General features: G+C 35.0%; 2 protein-coding genes across 2 annotated transcripts; both read right to left on the bottom strand.

Annotated features, from left to right (window-relative positions):
• Positions 1–5,289: 5,289 nt before the first annotated feature.
• On the bottom strand, positions 5,290–11,044 carry LOC107931242 (FAD synthase). The gene is given in 18 exon segments (XM_016863074.2): positions 5,290–5,690; positions 5,796–5,848; positions 5,942–5,999; positions 6,138–6,290; positions 6,366–6,428; positions 6,806–6,877; positions 7,001–7,081; positions 7,178–7,228; positions 7,464–7,560; positions 7,756–7,774; positions 7,777–8,009; positions 8,109–8,168; positions 8,375–8,457; positions 8,581–8,698; positions 8,791–8,948; positions 9,034–9,079; positions 10,357–10,464; positions 10,652–11,044. Coding segments are annotated over 17 exon segments (1,524 nt in total). The 5' UTR covers positions 10,458–10,464; positions 10,652–11,044; the 3' UTR covers positions 5,290–5,612.
• A 979-nt stretch (positions 11,045–12,023) lies between these two features.
• Positions 12,024–15,218, bottom strand: LOC107931215 (pentatricopeptide repeat-containing protein At2g29760, chloroplastic). The gene has a single exon (XM_016863030.2). It carries the CDS (start codon positions 14,724–14,726, stop codon positions 12,567–12,569), a length of 2,160 nt encoding a protein of 719 aa, XP_016718519.1. The 5' UTR covers positions 14,727–15,218; the 3' UTR covers positions 12,024–12,566.
• Positions 15,219–17,365: the final 2,147 nt, after the last annotated feature.

Here is a 17,365-nt window from a genome sequence, read left to right as displayed (position 1 = left end):
ACCGGGATATTAGCTGCAATTGAGCGACAGGGAAGCCTATGGCATCGCACACACCATTGGTATTGCCTAAGGCACATGGCTTCCAACTACTACAGGCAATATCCATCTAAAGGTGAACGACGGCAAGTAGCCAACATGGGTATTTAACTTTATCTCTATTAATATAATTTCGTTTGGAATATTGAATTTATTTTAAATAGAAAAGTGGTATGTAATTTTCGCTATCAACTTATATTGGCAGGGTATGAGATAAGTAAGGACCGTTTTCATGAGATGTTGGCAGTTTTCCATTCAGTTAACGAAGAAGGCCATGACTACTTATGTAATATACCTTTCGAACAGTGGACACAAGCATACGATGGCGGCTTACGATATGGTCACGTGACCTCAAACCTGGCCGAATGTATAAATTTTGTTCTAAAAGGAACATGTCATTTACCGATAACATCAGTTGTGCGAGAGACATATTTTCGTTTAGCGGCACTATTTCCAAAACGAGCAGCGAGTTATGCAGGCCAAATGCAGGGAGGCCATGTATGGTGCGCAAAGGTATTACAAGAAATTAACAAGGCGAAGGCACGGGCAAACACTATGCACACAGTGTGTCACGATCGAGACAACTTATGGTTTCGTGTGACAGAGTTTGACAAACAGCACCAAGGTATTATTGGCGGGTAATATCGTGTACACTTAAGAAATAGGACTTGCGATTGTGGGAGGTTTGACGCACTTCGTTATCCATGCGCTCATGTAATTGCAGCTTGTCAAAATCTTCGTCTGGATCCCATGAGCTATGTCGACGACGTGTACAAATTGGAATACATGTACAACGTGTGGAGACACATATTCCCACCGGTCCCAGATGAGCGTAAGTGGCCCTCTATATCGCATTGCTCCGTTTAAGCTGTTACCGGATAAAGAGTTGCGGCGTAAACCAAAGGGTCAACCTTGCTCGACTAGAATACGCAATAATATGGATATCCGAGAAACAACCAATCAACTGAAGTTATGTGGATGGTGTAGGAACCCAGGCCATACAAGTAGATTATGTCCAAATCGCAATAGTTGATAGTTGTTGTAATTGTCAATATGTTGTATTATTTATAGTTTATTACATGAAATAATATAAAAATATTCAAAATATTGCTTTATTTAAAATAATTTTCATTTTATTAAAAATATAAAAGTAAATTATAATTACTTTATTTAAAACAACCTTTTATATTATCACATGAAATAATATAAAAATATTCAAAATGTTGCCTTATTTAAAATAATTTCCATTTTATTAAAAATATAAAAGTAAATTACAATTACTTTATTTAAAACAACATTTTATCTAATTACATGAAATAATATAAAAATATTCAAAATGTTGCCTTATTTAAAATAATTTTCATTTTATTAAAAATATAAAAGTAAATTACAATTACTTTATTTAAAACAATCTTTTATCTAATTACATGAAATAATATAAAAATATTCAAAATGTTGCCTTATTTAAAATAATTTCCATTTTATTAAAAATATAAAAGTAAATTATAATTACTTTATTTAAAACAACCTTTTATCTAATTACATGAAATAATATAAAAATATTCAAAATGTTGCCTTATTTAAAATAATTTCCATTTTATTAAAAATATAAAAGTAAATTACAATTACATTATTTAAAACAACCTTTTATCTAATTACATGAAATAATATAAAATATTCAAAATGTTTGTACAAATATATTAAAATAAAAATCAATGTCCGTGCCGGTCTGATTCAGTGCCACATGAAGGTCGTCGACGGTTACGCATTGGATTCCTCCTTTGTCCAGCTTCTAGCGGGGGTTGTGCTTGCTCTGGCGAGGATTCTGGTTGTGGGTGTTGGGAGGATGACCCGTCTTGATAGAATAGTGACTGTGGAGGTGTTTGCATCATTAATGGCGGAGGTGTTTGAAACCCATAAGGTGATGAGGATTGGTAAAAAGAAGAGCTCCCTGACGGCCTCTCCTGCAATCCCTCGTGCGACGGCTGCCTATAGATCAGCGGTCCACTTGGAGTAATCGAAAATGGAGATGAACCGGGCCATACATTCCAACCTGCCATAGGACTAGAAAAAGGAAACATATAAGGGCTAGGATACATAAAAGGGCTAGGATACGTACCTGGCATCATCTGAAGAGGTTGTGCTGTGGGTGTCGACGGTTGAACTGTTGGGCCTGGTGACTATATAGGTCTTGTTGCTGGGCCGGGTGATTGTGTGGGCACTGTTGATGGGCCTGCGTCGTCGTCCCTTCTTCTAGGATTTAAAGGGCCACGTCGTTCCCTTTGGACACGCAATTGTCGCTGCCTCTCCTCTTCTGACAGTAAATATGGCTTGCCATGGATCCTAAACCATGGCATGTATTCCGGCACGCACGCCAACTCTGGAACGATGATCGGTTCCCGAGTAGGTATATAATCCTATCGATCTTCCCACATTTGGATATAGTGTGACCAGAATCTCGGCCAATCCGTATGCAATTGCTGTAAGTTGATTTTGTGATGATCATCCAACACCTCAGGTGCCATAGGAATCGGTTGTCGGAATCCAAATTGTCGTAATACTCTGTCTGATTGGTGCATCTCCACAATAGAAAAGTTGACCAATAGGACCTTCACGTGCCAAGCGTTCGGATTTTGCAAGTATTCATCCGGAATTACTGTCCGAATTGCCAGATCCTCGTATGGTGGTGTCCATTGAAACTATATAAAAATGATGAAAATATTAGTTAAATAAAAAATACTAAATACTAAATACTAAATACGAATCCACTATTTTATTATGTATGTATATATATATTTTTAATACTTACTTGTGCTTCCGACCGTTGCTCTAATAGAAGCCGTATATCTTCAAGACAGGTAGGTAATCGAGCATAACTTGCCGAATGGTTCCACCTAATTAAATAAATTTTTAGCATACGATTTTATTTTAAATCTACGTAATAATTGTAAAATCTAATATAAAATTTACCTCGTTATGAGTGGGAATGTATATGGGTGGTCCACTCGAGGACGTAAAAATGGAAAGCGAAACCGTGCCCATGATTGCAGTAGTGATAGGCAACCTCCGATTTTCGCTTTATTCGGTCGCGTAGCCCCGCACATCTCCCGGTACAGTGTTGCCAACACGACAGAACCCAACTAAATTCACCAGTTGCTCTAAAATCAACGAGTTTCAGCAGCCATCTCAGATGTACAAGGTTTCGTGACAAGTCCGGCATCAGATAACCTCTAATTATCTGAAGTTCTAGTTCGGTAGAATCATCATCCGGCTCCGGAAATGTGTCTCGTAACCAGCCCATCTCGATCCGACCTCCGTTAATATTATCCGGAATAGCACCCAAAAGCTCGTAGCATACCACTCCCCAATCAGCAGAATGAACGGACCTAGTGACTGCGTCCCCGTCCACCGGCAATCCTAATTGCAAATGCACGTCTTCCAAAGTGATAGTGCACTCTCCACATAGAAGATGAAATGTGTGCGTCTCGGGTCTCCACCTTTCTATCAACGCATTAATAAGTTTCAGGTCCAACTTGCACCCCAGGCCTATCATCGCCACGTGCCAAAAACCCGCTTCCCGTAGGTAATCCTCTATCAACGGTGATGGAGGACCAGTCATGTTAAGGATATAGCATTGCAATATCCGATCTACTGACTTTTATAAGAAATAATAAAATAAAAATTATTTAAATTTGCATAAATGACAAAAATATTAAATAATATTTAAATATTAAATTTAACACTTACCATTTGCATTTGTTCGACGGATATGTGTTTATCATCGAAGTGAATTTAGTCTCCGGCCATTGCTAACACGATCAAATTTTTTTTATTTTAAAAAATAAATTTAGAAAAAATAAAATTAGAGTTTTTTTGAAAAAATTAGCGAGAGTTTTGAGAGAAATTTAAGAGAAATTTGAGAGATTTGAGAGAAATTTGAGAGAATATTGAAAGATTGAAGATTGAAAGGATTTAAGTGTGAAAAAAATGAAAGGGGTGGGGGGTTTTATAGTTTTTTTTTTGGACCGTTGGGGGGTTACCAACGGTCAAAAAAGTAGCCGTTGCTACTGTTCAAACACGGGGAAAACGCTTCCTCAAGGAAGCGCTTTGCCTACGTGGACAGAAAGCGCGCCCTCAAGGAAGCGTTTTCTGTCCACGTAGGCAAAGCGCTTCCTTGAGGAAGCGTTTTCCTGCTTTTTCCTCTGACAACGCGCTGACGTGGACGCGTTTTGTAAAAACTGGCCCATTCCGGTAAATAATTTCTGACCTGGCCCATTTCGGTAAATTTAAAAAAAAAAGGGACTTTTATTGGTAATTTGCCCAAATTTTCTATTATTTCTTTTGAAAATAATAAATATAGTTTAAATTAGAATAAAATAATAATGCATGATCATACAAATCAAATATTCTCAACTGGTTAAATCCAAAACCATTTGTGCATTACATAAGTTAAGAATTGAAATTTTAAATAACCAACTGAAACCTGTAGAACGAAAGAATAAAAATTTTGATTTTTTAACTCTTTTTTAAAAACACAAGATTTTCATTATGTTTTTTTTTTCATTTTCACCTTTGATTTTTTTAAAATATAATTTTTCCTAATTTTAAGTTATATTTTCCATATTTTTTTAATTTCCATAATTTTTCTTATTATTTATTATATAATGTAAACATTAAAATATGTTAAACTGACTACATGTAAAATTATTAAATATTAAATTAAAAATAATATATATATTAAATTATATGAGTAAGGTTAGACAAAATTTTAAGTTATATTTCAAAATAGACTTGGGTATGCTACTATCATGCTTAAACCCAATTCAACCCATTTACACATCTATTTATTAACTTGCAATTATGTATTAAAATGTTTAATTTATCAAAAACAAAGAATCTTTCATTTTCTTAACCAAAAGACTCAACATTATTACATGTAAATGGGGACGATATATAGCAACTGCTAGTAGGCTTTGTTTGCAATCTGTCAGCTAAAGGCAATGGAGAAGTCTGGGTCGGTGCCAAAGTGGAAGGATATTTCAGGCAAACCAAGCATGTAGTGGAATACATGTGATTTAACACAGACCATGAAGGTTCGAACTTATCAAGACAATCACATCATTTAACAAGATTGTTCCCTTTGGTCCTCCTGGATATATCTGAAATACAAATATAAGTTGAACATAAATAATATTTGATTTTTTATTCTAATTTTTTTTCATTATGCTTCATAAATACTTTCAAGAAAAATGGTTGAGAATAGAGGTGTGAGATTCCTTGATCTTGGGTAATGAGAACAAGTACAAATTGTTAATAGTCCTAAACTGTCACTCTGGTTTTCACCAGTAAGTTCACTTTCATTGTGACAGCTGGTAGTATTAATGTTCATATGATCATATACCCCAATACATAATAAATCCTTATGTCATCTTCACCTTTCCTTCTCCCTTCTCAGCTATCCGAAGGCGCTAATCTACCACTTATACTCTGAAACTCGGTGTGACAGTCGCAGCAGTCAAAGAAGCTTCTCAGCTTTCGAAGCTTATCAAGCAAAAGAAAGAACAGCAGGTATTTGTCTAGTTGACTTCAGAGAATGCCCCTGCATTGAACTTCTTGCACAATGCTTCAACACCTGCCTGAACTCTAGATGGATCCTGTAAAACAAATTAGCAAAGCATTATCATGTGAAATCGAGAGCAACTTTATGGTACGAAGTTTAACAAGAAATGCTTTATATCTTCATAATATTTCTCCTGTACCTTGCCCTCAAAGCTAATTACGAGAGGTCCTTGTCTAGATCTGCGGAAACAGCCTTAACAACGCACAAAGAGAGCAATATTCAGCAAAAGATGGAAGTAAATATCATATTTTCGGAAAGAACCTTAATGATTTTGACATCCCTTACCAATGTAAAGGTCTGGAAATTCAAGACAAAGTTTGGATAGGGGTTGAGCAGTTTCTACCTGCATTTCCAAACATAATGATGTTAAAAGCAAAAGAATATTGAAAACAAACCATTTTAAATCAACTCCGAAAGGAAAGCACACTATAACCTAGAAAGCAGATTATTATTGACAACAGCAAGAGATTGTAATATGTACATCTGTTAGATTTGTCGTCAAGCGCTTCGAGGAGTATGATTCGATTGTCACTAAGAAGCCATCAGATCCAGTCAATTCGATCAGACAATCCCACTGCTTTTCCAGCTCGGAAGCATTTGTTGCAGAAAGTACAATTACATTACAGCATTTGATCTGGTACAAGAGGATCATTAGATAATTACTGATTCAAGTTCCTTTCCGTGGTAAGGTTTTATAGTAAACACCCACCAGAGGCACCGGCAGCTTTTCGTGATGCAATAGTTCAGTGATGCCTTCGGGTAACTGAGCCATCTGGAGAAGAAAACCTGATGATGAGATCACATACAAAAAAGGAAAAAACTACCGGAATCCAAATGAAGAAATATATGTGCTAAGTAACGACTAGCGGCAGTGTTAGGCTGAATTTTGGTAAAACCTGCTTTTCTTCTCACATTGTTGTTTCCTTATATGAATGCACTAGCTTTAAAAAAGAATGGGATGTCATGGGTGTATAAGTTTCCATCTAAACAGCATCAACTCTCCCTGGTTTACCAAAAACTATTCTCCCAACCGCAAAATAAAACTTGGATGGCAACAGCGGGATATTGAGATGTCATCTCTAGATATAATGCAAGTGCAATGAAATCCAGCAATATTTAGGGTATAAATCAACCTTCAAAGTACTTTACCTCATTTCGATCACCAGTGCAGTGGTCACCAATAAGATGCCTTAGAAATTCCTCAAACTCTTCATCAGGAGCCTATAAAACAGGGTGACTTAACCAAATTTATACGACATTTCTCACAATTAAACCATAAGGTCAGTTGTCAAAAAAAAAAAAAAAGAGGCAGATTTAAGACAAAAGTCAAATAAAACCAGGTACCAGGCGAACCCCAAAAGCCTTTGCCACACCAGCTGAAGTAACATCAGAATGCAAAGGGCCCACTCCTCCATACAAAAATACCTACAATGATATTAAAAATCAACATTCCTTATCTGCCTGATGCCATCACCACAAATAAGCACTAAATAGCTTTTCAAACAAATGTCAAAAGTTTACCAAGTCACTGACAGATTTACATCGATCAACCTCTTCAGCCACAGAATCTATCTGGTTAAAGAAAAGTCAAAAAGAAAGATGGAATTGTAAGGTACACTCGGGAAATTGAGATTGTATGGTTTTCCAAAAAGCTCAACATAAGTTTCCTTGTACAGGAATAGCTTATCATCAGACGCCAATGCAGATTATAAATTCAGAAGCCTAGCCTATATGTGCTATTTCATTGACTAAGCAAAACCATGCAAACTCATTTAATCAAGGTGAAAATTAGAGATAGAAAACTCACATCATTCCTAACAACAGTAGTTCGTGATGTCATCCAACCTATAGAATGGAGCTTTTTGCACAATGAAGGTCCCAACTGATCCTCAACAGTGCCAAACCTGAGCTATGTAACAGATAAAAGAAGTACCATAGGATTTCATCAATAACAGTACACAGAGAAGAAAAAGAAAAAGGTTGAGAAAGTGGAAATAAGGGAGAGTTTCTATCTACAATGTGTAGTCACTAACACTGAATCAACCCCCCCCCCCGAACCCACAACCACCCCCTAAAATAAAAGGGTACGAAGGACTTACAGAATCTCATCCCCACACCAATTATTGAGGCAGTAAACATCCTGTTTTTGTGTGAATTCACACTGTCTAGGCCATTGTTGACAGCAGGAGAACGAGTGCCATCTAGAGGAGAATTCTTTTTAACTCTCCCAGCCCTTTCTAGTCTTCCATCAGGAAGCAAATATGCAGGTTTAAATTTCTCTTTGCTGGAGGTGCTGCTGATGGAAAGCAATGCATTTGGCACTGTATCATAAATGCTTCCAATTGAAGTGTAACTGTGCAAATATAGATGACAATCAAATAGAGAATGGTTTGATAGTGTTAAAAAAAGAGCAATAGAGCTTATATTTCATGCAAGGTAGAGGAATCATTACCCTTGGTCATAAAGACTGCAGTATTGGACCTTGCAGGTTAAGAGGAAAGCCCACACATCTCTGACAAAAGCCACACACAACTCAAATTAATCCCATAACAAATGTATGCAAAATGCAATAACATCACTCACCCACCAAAACAGAATAAGAGCAATATAGTCTAAGCAACATTGCTCCATTTTTTCCACCCTTTTAGGTCTCATGAGATTTTGTATGTTGCAAAGAACTTTTCATTTATCAGAAACGAGGAGAATTTATTGACAGACCTGTATGACCAGTCCAAGATAGGATTTACTCTCATGAAAGGCGGCCATCCTGGTGAGCTAGGGGAGAACTGCTCTTGGCCTACCTGCAAGATTTTTTAAGCCTTCTTTTAACATAAAGAATTAAATAACAGGATTTTACAAGATGAAGCGATATATATAAATATATATATATATAGCTCAGATGTAATTGTATGATTGGAAATTACCGCAGTAGGATCACCAATTCGGACACCAAGAAATATCGCTCTGATTGGTTTAGACTTTAGCAAAGCCTCTAAACCGGACTTGAAATCCGTGCGGATAATATCCATTTGCAAGCCATAACTGGTCATAGAAGAAATAGAAAAACACCCAGCAATGCATCAGAACCTGTCAAATATACTGAAGTATAGAATGATAAAAAAAAAAATTCTTACGTCTTGGATGTATCATAGGTAAATGTATTTATCTCGGGGAACACAGAAGTGCTCTCAAAATATATTGTTCGAATTGGAAAATCTATCTGAACCCCATTAGAACAACTTTGTTCCACTCTATGCAAAAAATAGCCAGCCCTAAGAAGGTGCAGCAAAACCTATAACATCAAAGGATGATATCGGTATCAACACAAAAATAGAAGGATTGCTTTAAATATATATATATATGTAAGCTACACTTACAGTAGAATCCTTTCCTCCATTGAAGCTGAAAGCAACCTCTTCAATACTGCAGAAGTAAAAACTTTTAAAACTTGCAAGCATAAGCAAATTTGTCTTTTTTAGCAAAAAAAGAAGAGAAAAAATGAAATAACGTTACAGTGCAGGTCCATAAAGAATATAAGAAACTACTTTCTACTACAGGCTACAAAATGGCTCCAACCTATAATATACTTCTTTTAATATGAATGATAAAAGTGAATGCCTAGAAAAATTATTACCAATGAACTACGTACTTATTTGTAAGATTGTATCAACTGTTCCAACTTTACAAAAATGCTTCAGGAAAATGTTTAGAACAGGAAAAAGATTTATGCTAATCTAATCCTTGTAACAGAGGTGCCCAGAAACTCCACATAAGTAAGCCAGTTATACCAGTTCTACCAAGTCCACTCTATCACCTTCACTTTTTTCGGCTTACATGTATACGTACAAACACACATAAAAAAGAGGAATCTAGAAAGCAACATCCTCTCCAGTCAACACGTGAATGCTCAAAATGGAAGTTAAAAAGCAAACCTTATTTGTATCTCATTTGCATTCTCATAACACTAATACTTTCAAGCACAACAAGGACAGCAAAGAAAGAAAAAAGACAAGTAAGTAAAATGCATTAGGAAGCAAAATGCCAACCATCATTAATTCAGATCCGATCGAAACAAACCAGAATAATTTCAAAAGCATCTATATGAATCTTACGAGTGTCGTTTATGCAAATGTTATCAAATTAAAAATAAAACGCGTACTCCTCCGCTATACTGCCTCAGCAACGATTCACAATTAAAACATGTCCTGATATGAAGCTAAAAATGAATAAATCTCCGAGTTTAACATCAAAAGCATTCCTAATTACAAACAAGACAGATATATTGGACTGAAAAGTCAACCCATGAAGCTATTGAAACATCCAAAAGGAGACAACTTCTACTGGCACAGGACAAAATCATACATTGATGATAATATCAATCATTTGCTTGCTAGAAAAATGTAGGAGACCATAATACATAAAAATACTATCAAAGACCAGAGAAATAAAAAGGGCACCTCCCAATTCTTGGCTCAGTTTAAACATGGTCAACAAGTATTTTCCTCAAAAGGAAAAATCAAGATTAAACAATTTACTGTCCTCATTTCCTCAATTTCTGTAGACAACCAAACGGAGGAATCAATCATATTCTTTTTGTTAAAACAATCAGAACCCAGTTGACAGAAAATTCGATTAATTACAAAGCTAGAAACTTCACAAAGAATCAAGAAAACCCAGAAAGAAAAAGGAAACGAACTCACGAGTAAAGAGCAAGTGCTCTTTTAATAACATAGATGGCGTTGTTGTACTTGGTCTTAAGCCTCTTATCATCACTTTCTCTGATTGCTTTATCGATCTCCATATCCACACTGCCACATCAAAAATGAAACTTTTATATGCAAATGGGGTTTATAAAAACTTAAACAGAAACGCCCAGAATTAAACCAGAAAGAAAATAAAAAAAGTTCAAACATTGGATCATTGGCAAATTAAGCAGAAAGGGTATCCATTGCCCTTTTTTTTTTTGTAAGAATCGACGAAAAATTGAAATTTCACCTTTTAAAGGAAAGGACTTTCTTTGGACTTCCAAGCTAAAGAAAGCTCTAAAGCAGATGCAGAATCCTCCTTTCCTCTTCCTTTTTGCCTCCTTATTTAATTGGGGGGGCGGTTTGGTAGAATAAAGAACAAAAACAAATTTGAAGAGATATTCTAATTTTTGTTGAAGGAGCGAAAGGATGGGATCTTTTCTAGACACCACAAGTTGTTTATCTAAGAGGGTTTTCTAGTTATCATGCTTTTGTTTGCATTGACATTTTGTTAGAAATTACCCCCCAAAAAAATAATAAACAGCAGAAACAAAAGCGGATCAAAATAAATAAAACATTTTTTAAACTAAAAAAATTGAACTTTGAAATTGAATTAGGAGATTTTGGGTTTTGGCATGGAATATTTTGCAAGAATTAAGGTTTGATGCTTAAAAAGGATGCCCCTAAATTTAGTGGAAGTATGATGGTGACAGCAAAAATTATCATTCATTAATAATATTGGAAACTGATAATCTCCCAAATACGTTTCTAATCAACTTATTTACAATATTCATTAAAATTAGCATTGCTTTTAAAAAAAATTAATTGTAATTTCTTTTTTCCAAATTGAGCACAATTTATCCCAAAATTATATATTTTTTAACACCTAATTCTCTTATTTACTATATTTTGAAATAATTTTTTAATATTAAAAAATACAGAATTCTGTTTTTTATAAAATTCTGTGAAAAATGAAGAAAATACAACCGATATAGAGCCAAAAGAGTTGTTTTCTTCCCCTAATTTGTTTCTTGTGTTCTCCAAAATTCAAACACTTAATCCAGGTTTCTAAAAGCTATGTTTCTTGGCCAAAGGGCACCATATGGAGAAAGTTCAAGGAAAATGGAGGCTGGGAATATTCAGGGTTCAACCTTTAAAATTTGGCATTGGCTTTACCTTCAAGCTTTCTAAATTCAACCCTACTTTCCTTTTGTTTCCATGATAATTTTATGGAAACTTCCCAACATAATCTTACAAATATCAATTACAAGATAGAAATGGATTTATTTCTAAGATTAGATTATGATCAATATTACTCGAATTCAAAATTGAGTTTGAGTGATGTATGTATGTTTAATATGGATATGTTAAAGGAAGAGTTCTTAATGTTAACTAGTTTGGCCTGTTGTGAATTGGATTTAGCTTAGGGGAAATAAAAAGGTGAATGATTCCATAAATTTGTGCTTTGAACATGTCATTGTTCATGCATTTTAAATGGATTTGCTTAAAAACATGAAAACGTGCTGCCTCATGGCAACAGTTTTCTTAGATTACTAGGACCAAGTACAATGTATTTTTTTTATTAAGGACAGCTCTTCCAACAAAATTGTCAAACATACATGTGCAAACAATCCGAGAAAATTTTATTAGTTTTCTTAGAATAAAATGCTGACTCATGGCAACAGTTTTCCCTTCATTCTCTAGAACTACAGTTTGGAAGATCTTAATTCCTCAGTACAATGAGCAACCATGTTGCATATGAGGCTAGAACGAGGCAGCAAATGAAACCTGAAAATGGCAGTCCAATCTCATCAAAAAGATTAGTTGGAAAGACACGGTTCAGTTCTTGAATCGAAACTGCTGAATCACTCTCGAACAAGGTATGTTGAATAAGTTTCAATGGTAGCTGCAAGATGCATAGTTTGACGGATAGCCATCGCAGTCTAATATCTCAATCCTCGGATCAAGGCTTGCTGTGTCAAACTACCATTTCCATCTTGAAAGCAAAGCAGACGGAGCTGTATAATGATTCAGCCGTCACATAACAAGTGGAATATGCCACCTCAAACAATCAGATTACCTCATGTGAGAGACACCATCAGCTTCTGCAGTTCTGCGGCCTATGGTTAACACTTCCATTCATACAGTTATCGATAATAGATAGGTCACCAAAAGTCCTTACAAGAGCAACATCCATTCTTAAAATGGTGGAACCTGCTGGCATCCCTAACTATGATTTCTCGACAGTAAATTTTAGATAGAAGCTTAAAGGCTGAGTGACAATCTCCGCAAACACGAAGGTTCTTCATTATTCTTATGGTTTCTCCAGTACTGGAGTTGACTAGCCCAAATGCCAATGCCAATTTCTCACTGTGATATGAGACAACAGTTTCCTTCTCTTCTTCATCAATATCAAACACTACTTGTGCGGTATTCGGAACATACCCGGCAGATTTAAGCTGCATTGCCATATCGTGGAGCATGGATTCAATCCTTTTGTCTTGCAAGTGAGACTTGTCACTAGCCAAAAACCAATGAATTGTCCCCTGAAACTCAGTATAGCTCCACCCAGGTGGCTTCTGGATGCCCTTATCTTCCATCAACTTCCGAACTCTCACAGCTTGTTCCCATTTGTTCGTATTGGCAAGCATGTTGGACAACAAAACGTAATGAGCTCCATGATCAGGCTCCAGTTCGATAAGTTTTTGGGCAGCAACTTCACCAATCTTAACATTTCCATGGAGTTTACAAGCACCCAATAAAGCTCTCCATATTACTGAATTGGCCTCAAATGGCATACTTCGAATTAAATCATAAGCTTCATCCAAGCAACCATCTCTGCCAAGGAGGTCAACCATGCAACCATAATGTTCCTTATGTGGTCTAATACCATACACATCCAACATTGATCTAAATAATTCTTTGCCCTCTTCAATTAGCCCACTGTGGCTGCAAGCGGATAAAACTGCCACAAAGCTAACACTATCTGGTCCCAGCCCTACTGATTCCATTTCCCTAAAAACAGCTAAAGCAGACTTACCAAGACCATGCTGAGCCAGACCAGAGATCATGGAATTGAAAAGTGAAACGGTCCTTAAACCCTTCGGGATCCTGTGAAACATATGTAGAGAAGAATCTATCTTTCCACCTTTTGAATACATATCGATTAATGCAGTCGAAAGGATAATATTTTGGCTGCATAACTCACCCCCTATGTACCTACCATGAAGCCTCTCACCTAAACTAAGAGCTCCGAGTCCGGCACAGGCTGAAAGAACAGCAGCCATAGTACATTCATCTGGTCTTATTCCCAAATATTCCATCTGTGCAAAAAGTTCCAATGCTTCACTGTATTGTCCTGACTGAGAATAACCACTAATCATAGCCGTCCAACAAATCAAATCCCGTCGGTCCATCTGATCAAACATCCTTCTAGCAGCTGCAGTTTCTCCACGTCGAGCATATCCCGATATCATGGAACTCCAAGCTGCAGTGCTTTTATTACTTGCCATTGAGCTAAACACCCTGTCAGCCAAATCCATCAACCCAGACTTTGCATACATATCAAGAATAGCAGCCTTAAGCAATCCGTTAGAGTCAACACAAGAGGGGTTCCTGTAAACAAAACCATGAATCTGTTTCCCAATCCTAGAATCATCCAATGATGAAAATGCAGACAACAAAGCAACAAAAGTGAACTCATCTGGCACAATGCCAGACTCTTGCATTTTTCTAAACAGACGCAGAGCAGGCCCTGGTCGGCCCACTAAACCATACCCATTTATCATGGTATTATAAGAAACAAGGTCTCTAACAAGACTTCCTTCAAATACAATCCGGGCATCATTTAAATGTTTGAAAACCGAATAGAAATGCATCAAAGCATTCCCAACATAAAGATCCAAGTCAAACCCAAATTTTATGATATGACTGTGAACTTGAATTCCTGGTTTAAGGGTAGATAGTCTTGCACAGGAATTGAGTAAGAATGGGAAAGTGAAGTTGTTCGGAGATTGGTTTACTTGGTGGAGCATGGATGAGTAGAAGACAAGTGCTTTTTCAGGGAATTTACTATGGGAAAAACCCCTTATCATGGTGTTGTATATGAATTGATTTGGTTGTTCAATTTGGCAGAAGATAATCTGAGAGTAGTTAAGGCCCTCTTCGGAACCCAGAAAGGCAAAGAAAGAGATGAGTCTGCTAATGGGGAAGACATGGTGTTGGAAGCCATTGAGGATTATTTGAGCATGGACTTGAAATGCTTGTTTGATGGTTTTACAAGATTCTAACAAAGGCAATAGTGGTGAGATTTCAAAAGGTAGCATTTTCAAGGGTAGCTGAGAAGAAAGAACACCCACCGAGCTCTGCCTATGTTAGAGGATACAGAGAGAATATGAACATTGAAGAATCAACAAAAGGCATATCATATCATATCTTTCTCCTCTGCTGTTACCGGGCAATTACTCCCTGACTGACTTAACAGCTCTTTGTCATTTCCCTTGCAGCACGAAATACAGTACTTTGAATCAAAATTCAAAATTGTTATGACAAGCAACAAGTCTAAAGATCATCCATCAAAATTGGAACTTTCTTCTTCTTTTTTCCGTATGGTTATGATCCATGTACCATGTACCATAAAGCTGGTGTGTAGGCAAGAGCCCCGCAGCCTCGGTCCCCGGAGGATTAGGTTATAATCCCTACAGGTTTTTAAATAGTTTATCAGGTGATTTCTGTAGGAAGTGGGCACTCCAATTGTTCATGGACAATGAATTCGAAAGGCCTGTCCATTCACCTTGTTTAGCTTGCTGTTGTGCTTTTGAAGCCTTTTAACTGCCTATAGCGAAAACAAAAATAAATTCTTTTACCCCATTACTCTTTTTTGAAAAAAAAAAAACTACTCCAATACCTCTCAATTTTGATATTAAAAAATTAGTCATTTTAAAAAATTGAAATAATTCAATTTAGAAAGTGGGCGACTAAGAATAATTAATCACAATATTAATTTTTTTCATTAATTTTATATAGGTATAATAATAAATTTAGCTCTCATTATTTACACATTCTATCAATTTGGTCATGATTTAACAAATTTAGCCCACAATATTCTTATAAATGTGTAAATATTGAGGTTAAATTTTTAGATTTTTTTTAGAACCAAGACGAAATTAACAAAATATGTCAATATTAATAGCTAAATTTGTTATTATATCAATTAAAATTATGCACAATTGACGAAAGACGTTAATGTCGTGATTAATTATCCTTAATTGCTCACTTTTAAAATTCATAAGAATTAAATTGCCCTAGTATTTTTAAATTGAACTAAATTACTCAATTTTGAAATTGAGAAAGACTAGAGAGGTCTTTTTATCTTTTTTATTATTTTTCAAAAAAAAATTCTTTTTCATTATGAATTCGGTACTCACACAATGTCTAATTTTTCTTGCATTTTAATTTTTTACGAAATTCATTCCTAAAATATTTTGAAAATGCATAAAATATATTACGTCTAGAGGTGTGCATGAGTCGGGCTACCTAGCCCAGCCTAAAAGTTCGTCCGAAAAATTAGAGGGTTCGGGTAAAAATATAGGCCCAAAATATAGGTTTAGAAAAAAAAAAGGCCCGTTTAGAAAATCGGCCAGGCCCCGGGTAAAACTTTTTTGGCCTGGCTCGAATTATATACTAAATATATGTATTTTTTATTTTTAATTTTAATATAACCACTTTTTATTATATTTTCAATTTGTGTATTGTTTTAATAATTATTTTTATGTTTTTAAATGTATTTGATTTATTATATTTTAAATTTTTTTATTTAATAAAATAAATTAAAAAAACTAATATGGGCTGGGCCGGGCTAGACTCATGCTTAACAATTTATTTCGGGTCGGGTCTGGACAAATTTTTAAGCCCATATTTCGGGTCGGACTGGGCCCAAGCCTAGAAAATGGGCCTAAAATTTTGTCAGGGCCCAACCCGGCCCTGCCTGACCCATGTACACATCTAATTACATTAAAACTCAACACTTATGAATATTAAGATTGACTTGAATTAAAGTGATTTTTAAATCTAGAATTTCATTCCAATCGGTGTCTAAATTGAAAAAGAAAGAGGGAAAGGTAAATAATGCGAGAGAAAGAGGATTCCTTTCTTTTGTTTGAATAAGTAATTTTTATAAAGAGAGAGAAGAAAAAGGAGTTGAGACTCTTGCTTTCCTTAATTTTATTTTTTTAGAGGGGAAAAATGGGAGAAAAGAAAATATAAATAACTTTATAATATTTAAAATATATATTTTTTTTACTTTTAGTATTTTACAATTAATTCTCTATTTTTTAAATTTATTTTTTTCCAAAAAAAATTATTAACTCTTTAACGCTTTAAGTTGTTAAATATTTAAATTTTAAAGTTAAAAAAATTATCAATTTTTTTTACCGTGTAACAATCTTATTTTTATTTTCTATTTTTTAAATTAATAGGATTATTTAATTTTAAATTGGTTTGATATATTTTTTGAATTATTAGATCTCAATGTTTTAAATTATATTTTTAGATTATTATCTCTTTATTTTTTTAAAATTTTTAACAACCTTATTTTGTTTTTATTTTGTTAGATTACTAGGAGTCCTTAATTTGTAATTTGGTTAAGATGATTTTTTTTTTATAATTTGATCAATTAAACTTGTTTTATACAAAAATATTGCGATATATTATTGGTCAACACTTTAATTATAAAATTAATGCCCCTCGCTTTTTTATTTTTAATTTTCATTATTATCAAATTTTAGTATTATTTTTTATATTGTAATTTTAATGCCTTTCACCCGACTTGATTGTCGGATCCGAACTTCAAGATGTCATATTCATTGTCGGAATAACTATAGTTAATTTTGGGAAACCCAACAAATTTTTGGCTATTAGAGAGAGCAAAGACTTCCATGCACTTGCAATAGTTTGTTGAATAGTA

The sequence above is a fragment of the Gossypium hirsutum genome, chromosome A04 (genome assembly GCF_007990345.1).
Source record: "Gossypium hirsutum isolate 1008001.06 chromosome A04, Gossypium_hirsutum_v2.1, whole genome shotgun sequence".
Classification (NCBI taxonomy): domain Eukaryota; kingdom Viridiplantae; phylum Streptophyta; class Magnoliopsida; order Malvales; family Malvaceae; genus Gossypium; species Gossypium hirsutum.
Note: the sequence above shows the minus strand (reverse complement) of the source record. Positions and strands in the feature narration are given on the sequence as shown.

What these genes read in the sequence shown, in the direction of transcription:
- LOC107931215 (XM_016863030.2), bottom strand. Translation starts at nt 14,726, where the DNA reads ATGCTACCTTTTGAAATCTCACCACTATTGCCTTTGTTAGAATCTTGT.